Here is an 11,366-nt window from a genome sequence, read left to right as displayed (position 1 = left end):
TGCAGTCCTCCTCTGTTTTTACATTCCTCAAACCAGGTTTCTCTCACCTACAAACATTAACATGAGCGAGTTCACTGCCTCAGGTAGGTTACTCACCTAAATTAGGAGCAGTAGTGATACCAGGACCAAGCCTTGTTGGACCCCCATTTGTTACATTCTTCCAGCTTGAAACCACCTCACTGACTGAGACTCTACTTTGTGTCCTGCTTCTCCATCTTATACACCAGTCTTTTATGAGGAACAGTGTCAAATACTTTTTTGACAATCTAGGAGAATATAGTCTACCCATCCATTTTCTATCCAACTTATTTTAGTGACCCTGTCACAGAACCCGATCTAGTTTCTCGGGCACAATTTTCCCTTTTAAAACCTATGCTGCCCTTTTGTTACAGAGGTGGTACTCTCCAGGTATACCACTTCCTCAATAATCATAATTTAGACTTTTTAAGCAACTAAAACATCTTTAGTACTCTCAGTTTAATTACTGTACACCTTCAAATTTACATTTTCGTGATTTTTGTTTCAAGAAGTCAATGACTAGTTTCTGTGTAAGAAAGTGTGTCTTACTGCTTTCTCTATCAATAACCTCAAACAAGGGTATACTTTCACAAGCCTTTTTTCCTACAACAATAACTAGCGGGTACCCCATTTTGTCTGCATCCACTTGACGTCTTCCAATAGATAGTTTATTTCGGTCATCCACTAAAACATCGTCTTCAAAACCTGGCATAGAGCTGATGACTTGGGCCAAGTGATCCACCCATAGCATGCCACTCTCTTCTTTGCTTCCTTTCTGTCGATAAAAATAATAAAATTAAAGTACTGTACAGTAATGTAGTAATTTATATTTAACTATGGTATAATAAATAAAATAAAAAAATAAATAAAAATAAATAATTAAAAATAAATAAAAATAAATAAAAATAAGCAAATAAAATAAATAAAAATAAGAACATAAGAACATAAGAATAAAGGTAACTGTAGAAGGAATAAAATCCACAAGGGCCATGATGAGGGCTTGAACTTACATCCAGGATGATCCCAGACACGCCTTAATCAACTGAGCTACGACACGGTCAAGAGAATTGCAACCGGGATAGCTACTGCTCTCACATGAATCCAGCAGTCTCTCTGAGACACAAACCAGGGTTTTACACAATTCCCCCATGCACTTGGGCTTTGTTCAACAAGGTGTTCTGTTTGGACAGAGCCCAAGTGCATGGGGGAATTGTGTAAAACCCAACTTTGTGTCTCAGAGAGATTGTGGGATCCATGTGAGAGCAGTAGCAATCCTGGTTGCAATTCTTTTGACCGTGTCGTGGCTCAGTCGATTAAGGTGCATCTGGGATCATCATGGACGTAAGTTCAAACTCTCATCTCGGACCTTGTGGATTTATTCATTTGATATATCACGCTATTGTGATTTCTGTGTCTGAATGCAGAAGGCCTATTGGCCCAAACGAGGCTGCTCCTATTTATAACCACCCAATCCCACTCATATACATGTCCAACCTACGCCTGAAACAATCAAGGGGCCCCCTCCTCCACCACATTACGTGGTAATTGGTTCCACAAATCAACAACCCTTTTACTGAACCAGTATTTACCCAGGTCTTTCCTAAATCTAAACTTATCAAATTTATACCCATTGTTTTGTGTTCTGTCTTGTGTTAATACCATTAATACCCTATTAATATCCCCTTTGTTATATCCATTCATCCACTTGTACACCTCTATCATGTCACTCCTAATTCTTCACCATTCTAAAGAAGTAATTTAAGCTTTGTCAATCTTTTCTCATATGACAGGTTTCTAATTTGGGGGATTAACTTTGTCATCCTACGCTGGACGTATTCTATGGAATTTATATCCATTCTATAGTACAGCGAGGAGAGTTCAGTCCAAAACTAAACTAAAATGGGGCAGAACCAGAGCAAAATAAAGCTGAAGAACAACACCAGGGGTCTTATTACTAATGCTTCGATTAATAGATCCCAGTGTCCTATTTGCATTAATACAAACATTTATGCATTGATTTTCTGGTTTTAAATTCTTATTAATCATAACTCCCAGATCACTTTCACAATCTGACTTCGCAATCTCAACACCATCTAGCTCGTATTTTGTAACTATCATCATTTCCTAGCCTCAAACCCTTCCATTTGTCAGCATTAAACTGCATCTGCCAATCTTTTGATTATTTTAAAACCTTATTCAGATCCTCTTGAAGAATTGTGAGTCTTTTTCCGTGTTTATTACTCTCCTGAATTTTGTATTGTCGGCAAATTTGCAAATATTGCTGCTCAAACCTGAATCTAAATACAAAAACAAATTATTGAGTATTGGATGTAGGATTACAATGTATGGTATGGTACATATATACTGTATGTATGTACCATACCTACAGTACATACTGTATGTACTGTATTCTTATATTGCACGTAAATCTGTTCCTTGAACAGCTCAAAGGAAATGTCAAGCAATCCATTCCTTTGTTGCTATTCTTTCTGGTAATGTTGCCTAGAAATAGATCACCAAATTGCCTAGCAGGAACACCAAATTGTGATTTGACAATAATCGCCATGCTGGTGGTACAAGATAACCTCATCTATAGTAAGAAATTAAAAACGATAGCAGTCTTTTCATAGGTCTAGAGTGACTGTTATGAACCTCTTGTTGAATTACTTGTGATACAGAAGATTATCGATGTGTATATGTATTCGTGTAAATGAGTGTATATATATATGTACATGTATATATATAACATTGACAATTGTTTAACTAGCTTCAAAAGAATGTCACTTGCTTAGCTAAACGAACTCTGGGGTTCAGTTCCTGAACCCATTATGTGCCCCTGTAACCCTTTCCACCACTGCCCACAGGATGGGCATGGGGTGCATAATAAAGAAATTGAAAATTGGTTAACTCCATTACATCCTTACAAATTTATTAAAACTATTATATAATTTGTATAAAAAATCTATTGGTGATAACTAAAAATTAACATACAGTACGATGATAATTGCATTACCCCAGAGATCAATATATGACGTTTACCATAATTTAAGAGTTAAAACTCAAACAAAAATTATCGCTCCTGATTCATATTTATGCAGCTACTTGAACAGTCTCTGTAGTATAATTATAGGAAAACATCAAAACTTAGTCCTGTATCATTATATATAAAAATGTACAATATGATGGCAGAGTACAGCTACTTATGAATACTGTATGTTTTCATTAACATTTAAGATATTGTTAAAGTTTAATTCAGTATTTAATATTTGCTTAAATATAAACTTACTTTTGGTGTAATTATGCAGACTTTGAATGGAGCAAGGCTCCATGGCCATCTAATACAATCATTCTTGGACAATAGTTCAACAATTGTTGCCAGAATGCGAGACACTCCCAGGCCATAACAGCCCATCTGAAGTAGCTCTGGCTTGCCTTCCACATTATGATAAAAGGCTTTAATTGGTTTAGAATACTTTGTTCCCAAAAGGAAGGTATGTCCGACCTAAAAAAAAAAATACAAAATCAATATATTTGTCAGCTATTTAAGTGCACAAGAAGAAAATTGGTAATGTAATATCACACACACACACACACACACACACACACACACACACACACAAGAATGTCTGCGACTACAGGAGAATAGGCAGATATGTAAAAGGGAAAGATCGACCTTTGAGGATCACCCTAAATGGTACCAAACAAATGGAAGAAATATTAAGGTATGCTAGAAAATTACAAAGTGATGAGGATGGGAAAGTGTGGTCGTTAAGACGAAATCTTTCAAAAGAAGATAGAGAGAAGCTGAAACTGAACCTCGCCGAGGCAAAACGTTTAAATGAGAGCAGGAATGAAGAAGAAATCAATTCTTTTTTCTACAAAGTGATAGGGGTAGGCAGGCCAGTAAAGTGGTACATAAAGGCAAACCAACAAAATCATTAGAGAAAGGGGGAGTGAAAAATAAGAAGAGGGGAAACAAGTTCCTCAAGATTGCATACACCAACATAGATGGAGTAAGATCAAAGATACTGGAGTTAAGTGATATAATACAGCTGCAGACACCAGACATTGTTGCACTCACGGAGACAAAACTTGAAGATGCTATTTTAAATGAGGTCATATTCCCAAGGGGCTACTCAAATTGGAGACGGGACAGAAAAATCAGGAAAGGCGGTGGCGTTGCTGTGCTGGTGAAAGAACACCTAAAGGTGAACGAAATACTGACTGCCAATCCACAAGAACTTGACATAATAGCACTAGAGATCTGCCATGAGGATGATAAACTAATGATCATAAATGCATATAGTCCACCGTTAAGCAGCACATGGTCAAAGGAGGAGCTAGATAGTAAACGAGAAGGTCTTAAAACAATAATGAGAGAGATCATAGCGAGAGCGGATAACGATAGTTCACGACTGTTAATAGTCGGCGACTTCAACTTGAAATCCATAGACTGGGAAGCATGTGAAGCTAAAACAGAAGATTTCTGGACCTGTAAATTTGTAGACCTCATCCTGGAAACATTCTTGTATCAACATGTTAAACAAGCTACAAGGATGAGGGAAGGGGACGTCCCCTCCATGCTAGATTTGATATTTACCAGGAAGGAGGAAGAAATATTTGACATTCAGTACCTTCCTCCCTTGGGTAAAAGTGACCATGTCTTTTTGGGAATAAAATATGCAATGCGTTATAATCTGGAAGAAAATATGACGGTCGATGCAAATGAAAAACCTGACTTTAGGAGAGGACATTATGGCAACCTTAGAAATTTTTTTAGTGAGTATAATTGGACAGACTTGTTGCTAGGCAAGGAAGTAAATGAGATGTATGTCAGGTTTTGTGAAATATATGATAAAGGCACAAAAAAAATTATACCAAAACAGAGAAGCAGAACTAGGAAACAGGATTGGTTCAACAGAAAGTGCGAGAGGGCCAGAGACCAAAAGACACAAAAATGGAATCAATACAGGAAGAGGCCGAACCCCCAAACATACCAGCGATACAAAGATGCGAGAAACAACTACACGGCAGTGAGGAGAGAGGCAGAAAGAAATTTTGAAAAAGGGATTGCAGACAAATGCAAAACAGAACCAGGTCTGTTCTATAAATTCATAAACAACAAATTGCAGGTAAAGGATAATATTCAGAGGTTGAAAATGGGAAATAGATTCATGGAAAATGAAAAGGAAATGTGTGAAACATGAAACGAAAAGTTCCAAAGTGTGTTTGTACAAAATGAAATCTTCAGGGAACCAGATACAATAAGAATTCCAGAGAACAACATAGAGCACAGAGAGGTGTCCAGAGACGAAGTGGAAAAAATGCTCAAGGAGCTAAATAAGAACAAAGCAGTTGGTCCAGATGAAGTTTCACCATGGGTTCTGAGAGAATGTGCACCTGAGCTCAGCATTCCTCTTCAACTGATTTTTCAGGCATCCCTGTATACAGGAGTTGTAGCTGATGTGTGGAAAAAGGCTAACATAGTTCCAATCTACAAAAGTGGAAGCAGGGAAGACCCCCTTAATTATAGACCGGTATCATTGACAAGTGTAATTGTCAAAATATTGGAAAAAATAATTAAAACTAAATGGGTAGAACACCTGGAGAGAAATGATATAATATCAGACAGACAATATGGTTTTCGATCTGGAAGATCCTGTGTATCGAATTTACTCAGTTTCTATGATCGAGCAACAGAGATATTACAGGAAAGAGATGGTTGGGTTGACTGCATCTATCTGGACCTAAAAAAGGCTTTCGACAGAGTTCCACATAAGAGGTTGTTCTGGAAACTGGAAAATATTGGAGGAGTGACAGGTACGCTTCTAACATGGATGAAAAATTTTCTGACTGATAGAAAAATGAGGGCTGTGATCAGAGGCAATGTATCGGACTGGAGAAATGTCACAAGTGGAGTACCACAGGGTTCAGTTCTTGCACCAGTGATGTTTATTGTCTACATAAATGATCTACCAGTTGGTATACAGAATTATATGAACATGTTTGCTGATGATGCTAAGAAAATAGAAAGGATAAGAAACTTAGATGATTGTCATGCCCTTCAAGAAGACCTGGACAAAATAAGTACATGGAGCGCCACTTGGCAAATGGAATTTAATGTTAATAAATGCCATGTGATGGAATGTGGAATAGGAGAACATAGACCCCACACAACCTATATATTACGTGAGAAATCTTTAAAGAATTCTGATAAAGAAAGAGATCTAGGGGTGGTTCTAGATAGAAAACTATCACCTGAGAACCACATAAAGAATATTGTGCGAGGAGCCTATGCCACGCTTTCTAACTTCAGAATTGCTTTTAAATACATGGATGGCGATATACTAAAGAAATTGTTCACGACTTTTGTTAGGCCAAAGCTAGAATATGCAGCTGTTGTGTGGTGCCCATATCTTAAGAAGCACATCAACAAACTGGAAAAGGTGCAAAGACATGCTACTAAGTGGCTCCCAGAACTGAAGGGCAAGAGCTACGAGGAGAGGTTAGAGGCATTAAATATGCCAAAACTAGAAGACAGAAGAAAAAGAGGTGATATGATCACTACATACAAAATAGTAACAGGAATTGATAAAATCGATAGGGAAGATTTCCTGAGACCTGGAACTTTAAGAACAAGAGGTCATAGATTTAAACTAGCTAAATACAGATGCCGAAGAAATATAAGAAAATTCACCTTCGCAAATAGAGTGGTAGACGGTTAGAACAAGTTAAATGAGAAGGTGGTGGAGGCCAAAACCGTCAGTAGTTTCAAAGCGTTATATGACAAAGAGTGCTGGGAAGACGGGACACCACGAGCGTAGCTCTCATCCTGTAACTACACTTAGGTAATTACACACATACACACTCACTCACACACGCACACTCATACTCTCTCTCTCTCTCTCTCTCTCTCTCTCTCTCTCTCTCTCTCTCTCTTACTCTCTCACACTCTCACTCTCTCTCTCTCTCACACATTCTCTCTCTCACACCTTCTCTCTCTCACACATTCTCTCTCTCACACCTTCTCTCTCTCACACATTCTCTCTCTCACATATTCTCTCTCACTCACATTCTCTCTCACTCACATTCTCTCTCACTCACATTCTCTCTCACTCACATTCTCTCTCACTCACGTGAACTCTCTCTCACTCACATTCTCTCTCACTCACATTCTCTCTCACTCACGTGAACTCTCTCTCACTCACGTGAACTCTCTCTCATTTACTCTCTCTCATTTACTCTCTCTCTCTCTCTCTCATTTACTCTCTCTCTCTCTCTCTCATTTACTCTCTCTCTCTCTCTCTCTCTCTCTCATTTACTCTCTCTCTCATTTACTCTCTCTCTCATTTACTCTCTCTCTCTCTCTCTCATTTACTCTCTCTCTCTCTCTCTCATTTACTCTCTCTCTCTCTCATTTTCTCTCTCTCTCTCTCTCATTTTCTCTCTCTCTCTCTCTCTCTCTCTCATTTTCTCTCTCTCTCTCTCTCATTTTCTCTCTCTCTCTCATTTTCTCTCTCTCTCTCATTTTCTCTCTCTCTCTCATTTTCTCTCTCTCTCTCATTTTCTCTCTCTCTCTCATTTTCTCTCTCTCTCTCTCTCTCTCTCTCTCTCTCTCATTTTCTCTCTCTCTCTCTCTCTCTCTCTCTCTCTCTCTCTCTCTCTCTCTCTCTCTCTCTCTCTCTCTCTCTCTCTCTCTCATTTTCTCTCTCTCTCTCATTTTCTCTCTCTCTCTCATTTTCTCTCTCTCTCTCTCTCTCTCTCTCTCTCTCTCTCTCTCTCTCTCTCTCTCTCTCTCTCTCTCTCTCTCATTTTCTCTCTCTCTCTCATTTTCTCTCTCTCTCTCTCTCTCTCTCTCTCTCTCTCTCTCTCATTTTCTCACTCTCTCATTTTCTCTCTCTCTCATTTTCTCTCTCTCTCTCTCTCTCTCTCTCTCTCTCTCTCTCTCTCTCTCTCTCTCTCTCTCTCTCTCTCATTTTCTCTCTCTCTCTCTCTCTCTCTCTCTCTCTCTCTCTCTCTCTCTCTCTCTCTCTCTCTCTCATTTTCTCTCTCTCTCTCATTTTCTCTCTCTCTCTCATTTTCTCTCTCTCTCTCTCATTTTCTCTCTCTCTCTCTCTCTCTCTCTCTCTCTCTCTCTCTCTCTCTCTCTCTCTCTCTCTCATTTTCTCTCTCTCTCTCATTTTCTCTCTCTCTCTCTCTCATTTTCTCTCTCTCATTTTCTCTCTCTCTCTCTCTCTCATTTTCTCTCTCTCTCTCTCTCTCTCATTTTCTCTCTCTCTCTCTCTCTCTCTCTCTCTCTCTCTCTCTCTCTCTCTCTCTCTCTCTCTCTCTCTCTCTCTCTCTCTCTCTCATTTTCTCTCTCTCTCTCATTTTCTCTCTCTCTCTCTCTCTCTCTCTCTCTCTCTCTCTCTCTCTCTCTCTCTCTCTCTCTCTCTCTCTCTCTCTCTCTCTCTCTCTCTCTCTCTCTCATTTTCTCTCTCTCTCTCATTTTCTCTCTCTCTCTCATTTTCTCTCTCTCTCTCATTTTCTCTCATTTTCTCTCTCTCTCTCATTTTCTCTCATTTTCTCTCTCTCTCTCTCTCTCTCTCTCTCTCTCTCTCATTTTCTCTCTCTCTCTCATTTTCTCTCATTTTCTCTCTCTCTCTCTCTCTCTCTCTCTCTCTCTCTCTCTCTCTCTCTCTCTCTCTCTCTCCCTCTCTCTCTCTCTCTCTCTCTCCCTCTCTCTCTCTCTCTCACTCTCTCTCCACTACAACACCCAACACTGCTGCAACTACCAGTACAAGAGACAAAAATTCCAAAAACACATTTTCAATATGAGATAGCACTTAAAAATCAGAACAAAAACAAATACCATTCTAAGCCAATATACTGTAACCTCATTCATCTTTACCAACATACAAATCCCTGTACAGTCTTTGGAGCATTCACTCCCAGTTGAAATCACGTGCATGTTGTATGTGAACTTGTAACATGAGAAACAAGAGGGAGCACTGGGAAAGGAAATGGTTAGGAATGGGAATTGGAATACCAGAATGGGAAGGGAAATGGGAAAGGTGAAACTTAAAATAAGAAGCTAGGAATGTAATGGATGGAAATGGGACAATGTGAGTTGGAACATAAAACAAGTGTAAAATGCTAATTAACCCTTTAACTGCTCAGCATAAGGGGGCATAATTTGAAAAATATTCAAATTATGTAAAAAACCAGCGTTGAATGTAATGAAATGCCAATTTCTGGGTGAGACCCGGAGGCTCTCCGAAGCTTTACCAGGCTGATATGTTAATGTCAGACTTTGGCATCAGTCATGTGTATGGAGTTCTAGGGCCTACCGGGGACCACGGCCAGAACCTGGCCCCCTCAGAGAGGCAAGGGGAGCAATGGCCTATAGAAACCCCCGTGTGGTTGGAAGCATTCTATGTCTGCCATCGACCGGGTCAAGCATCCAGAAAGGTAAGCATTCCAAAACAAACCCCTATTCTGGTGAAAATTGCTACCTAAAGCCGAACTAGTGGATAAAACTCCTCAACAGAAAACAAGCAAACTAGTATGACGTGGCATGCAAACAACAGCGGAGAGCCGCCACTGAACACAAAACACGACACACCCCCGGCCCGACCAACGAAGCACCAACAAACTCTGGACCCCTCCAGAATGCAGCAGCCCCATCCCGTGCCAGAAAAGATGGAGACTGCTGCCACCTAACAACCAAAACGCTAAAACCGAAGGAGCAAGAAAACTCAGCGACCCGACCCCCAGAGGCAAATGCCAAAAAGAAAAAGAGCCGACGAAAAAACACACCGGAACTGAAAGGGCACTACCAACCGAGGAGAAGACAGAGCACGCTGACCAGAGACCAGGATGGTGCAAGCGGCGAACGAACAGGCCGAAGGTGAAACGACGCACGAGACAGCATACTAACGGTGCAGAAGCAACCCCAAGACCGAAAGCAAGCCGAAGCGGCTCCGCCAGCGATGCATGAAAAGAGGCGACAGTATGTGGCAAGATGACGGCCCCCAACCCCAACCAGAAAACCAAGCCGAGAGTAAACCAAGCTAACAAGAGTAACCACATAAGAAGGGACAGGAAAGGAAGGACTGCCAAAATACCCCATACTGCCGCCAAGAGAAGCACGCAGGTGGGACACCTACCATGAAGCCACCCGACCACCAACCGGAGGCGAGACCGTGAGGCAGAACATAAGCAGCCCCGACAAGGCCCCTCCGAGCCCAGGAAAAGGCGGAGCCGCGGGAAGATCTCGGGCGCGACCACCGGAACCCAGGCGGCACAAGGAGATGGAACGTCTGCCGAACAGAAAAACTCTCCAAAGCAAGCAAGCCTGCCAGGAGTTCAGAAACGACGGGTCCGACGCGAGACATCGCAGGACCCCAAAAAACCAACCGGCAGGGCAAGCCAGGAAACCAAAGAAGGCGGAAGGGGTGCCGCCAGAACAGTACCCAAACCAAGGGGTACGAACAACTGCAATAGACCGAGACAAAGAAGCACACCACAGGACACAGGCTGAAAAACGCCCAAGAAGCCCAGGAACACACGCAGAACACCCCTGCTGCAGAGGAGGCAGGAAGAAAGAGCAGAAGCACAAAAACCCCAGGAAAACAACCAGGGGTAGACAATCGGGCAGGGACAGAAAACCCCCCACGCACATGAGAGGGCCAAAACAGGTACCCGTAGACCATGAAAAACAACAACCAAACCCCCATACGCAAACCCCAGGCACAAAACAGCAGCAAAGTGCCACACCACAACCGGACACAGGAACAAGGACACGCCACCGTGAAACACGGTACCAATGCACACGTGCAGTAGCAGCAACAGGCACCACCACAACATGCAACATGTAATTAGCAACTCCCTTCTGCAAAGGCAGAGAACGGAGCAGGCAGACCCCAGACAGGGCCAACAGACACGACAAAACCCAGCAGGCCCAGAAACCTGCACACCAGGCGATCGACGGCGGAGAAACCCCGCTCGATACCTGCTGGATGGGGTACTGGGAGCTCATTTACACCCCAAGCCTGGCCCGAGGCCAGGCTAGACCGGCCAGAGGGTGGCCCATCAGGCAGCTGCTTGGAGCGGCCCGCAGGCCCACATACCCCCACAACCAGGATGGGCCGGAACATCTATTTGAAAACAGGTTTGTGTGCCCCGGAAGTCCACGGACTTACCAGCAAGAAGGCTTATGTTTGCAAGTAGGTCATGTAACAACCGCAGACCTCTGATGGTTATACAGTGTTCCCCAATTGTGCCTACAGCACCACTGCACTCCACTGGTACTATCCCGCAAGTTCTACCAGATAGGCAGGACCCAAGAGCCAGAGCTCAAACCCTGC

At 41.9% G+C, this 11,366-nt stretch overlaps 1 protein-coding gene across 2 annotated transcripts in view; it reads right to left on the bottom strand.

Annotated features, from left to right (window-relative positions):
- Nucleotides 1–462: 462 nt before the first annotated feature.
- The window catches only part of ProRS-m (prolyl-tRNA synthetase 2-like protein, mitochondrial), a 114,631-nt gene continuing 103,727 nt past the window's right edge, over nucleotides 463–11,366 (bottom strand). For both annotated transcript variants that reach the window (XM_045738548.2, XM_045738547.2), the window contains 2 exons: nucleotides 3,305–3,520; nucleotides 463–793 (listed from right to left, as the gene is read on the bottom strand). In XM_045738548.2, coding sequence (XP_045594504.2) covers nucleotides 482–793; nucleotides 3,305–3,520 — 528 coding nt within the window. In that variant the 3' untranslated portion in view covers nucleotides 463–481. The remainder of the gene's footprint in view (nucleotides 794–3,304; nucleotides 3,521–11,366) is intronic.

This window comes from Procambarus clarkii, chromosome 43 (assembly GCF_040958095.1).
Source record: "Procambarus clarkii isolate CNS0578487 chromosome 43, FALCON_Pclarkii_2.0, whole genome shotgun sequence".
NCBI lineage: Eukaryota > Metazoa > Arthropoda > Malacostraca > Decapoda > Cambaridae > Procambarus > Procambarus clarkii.
The sequence above is the reverse complement of the archived record's forward strand: the minus strand, read 5'-3'. Positions and strand labels throughout refer to the sequence as shown.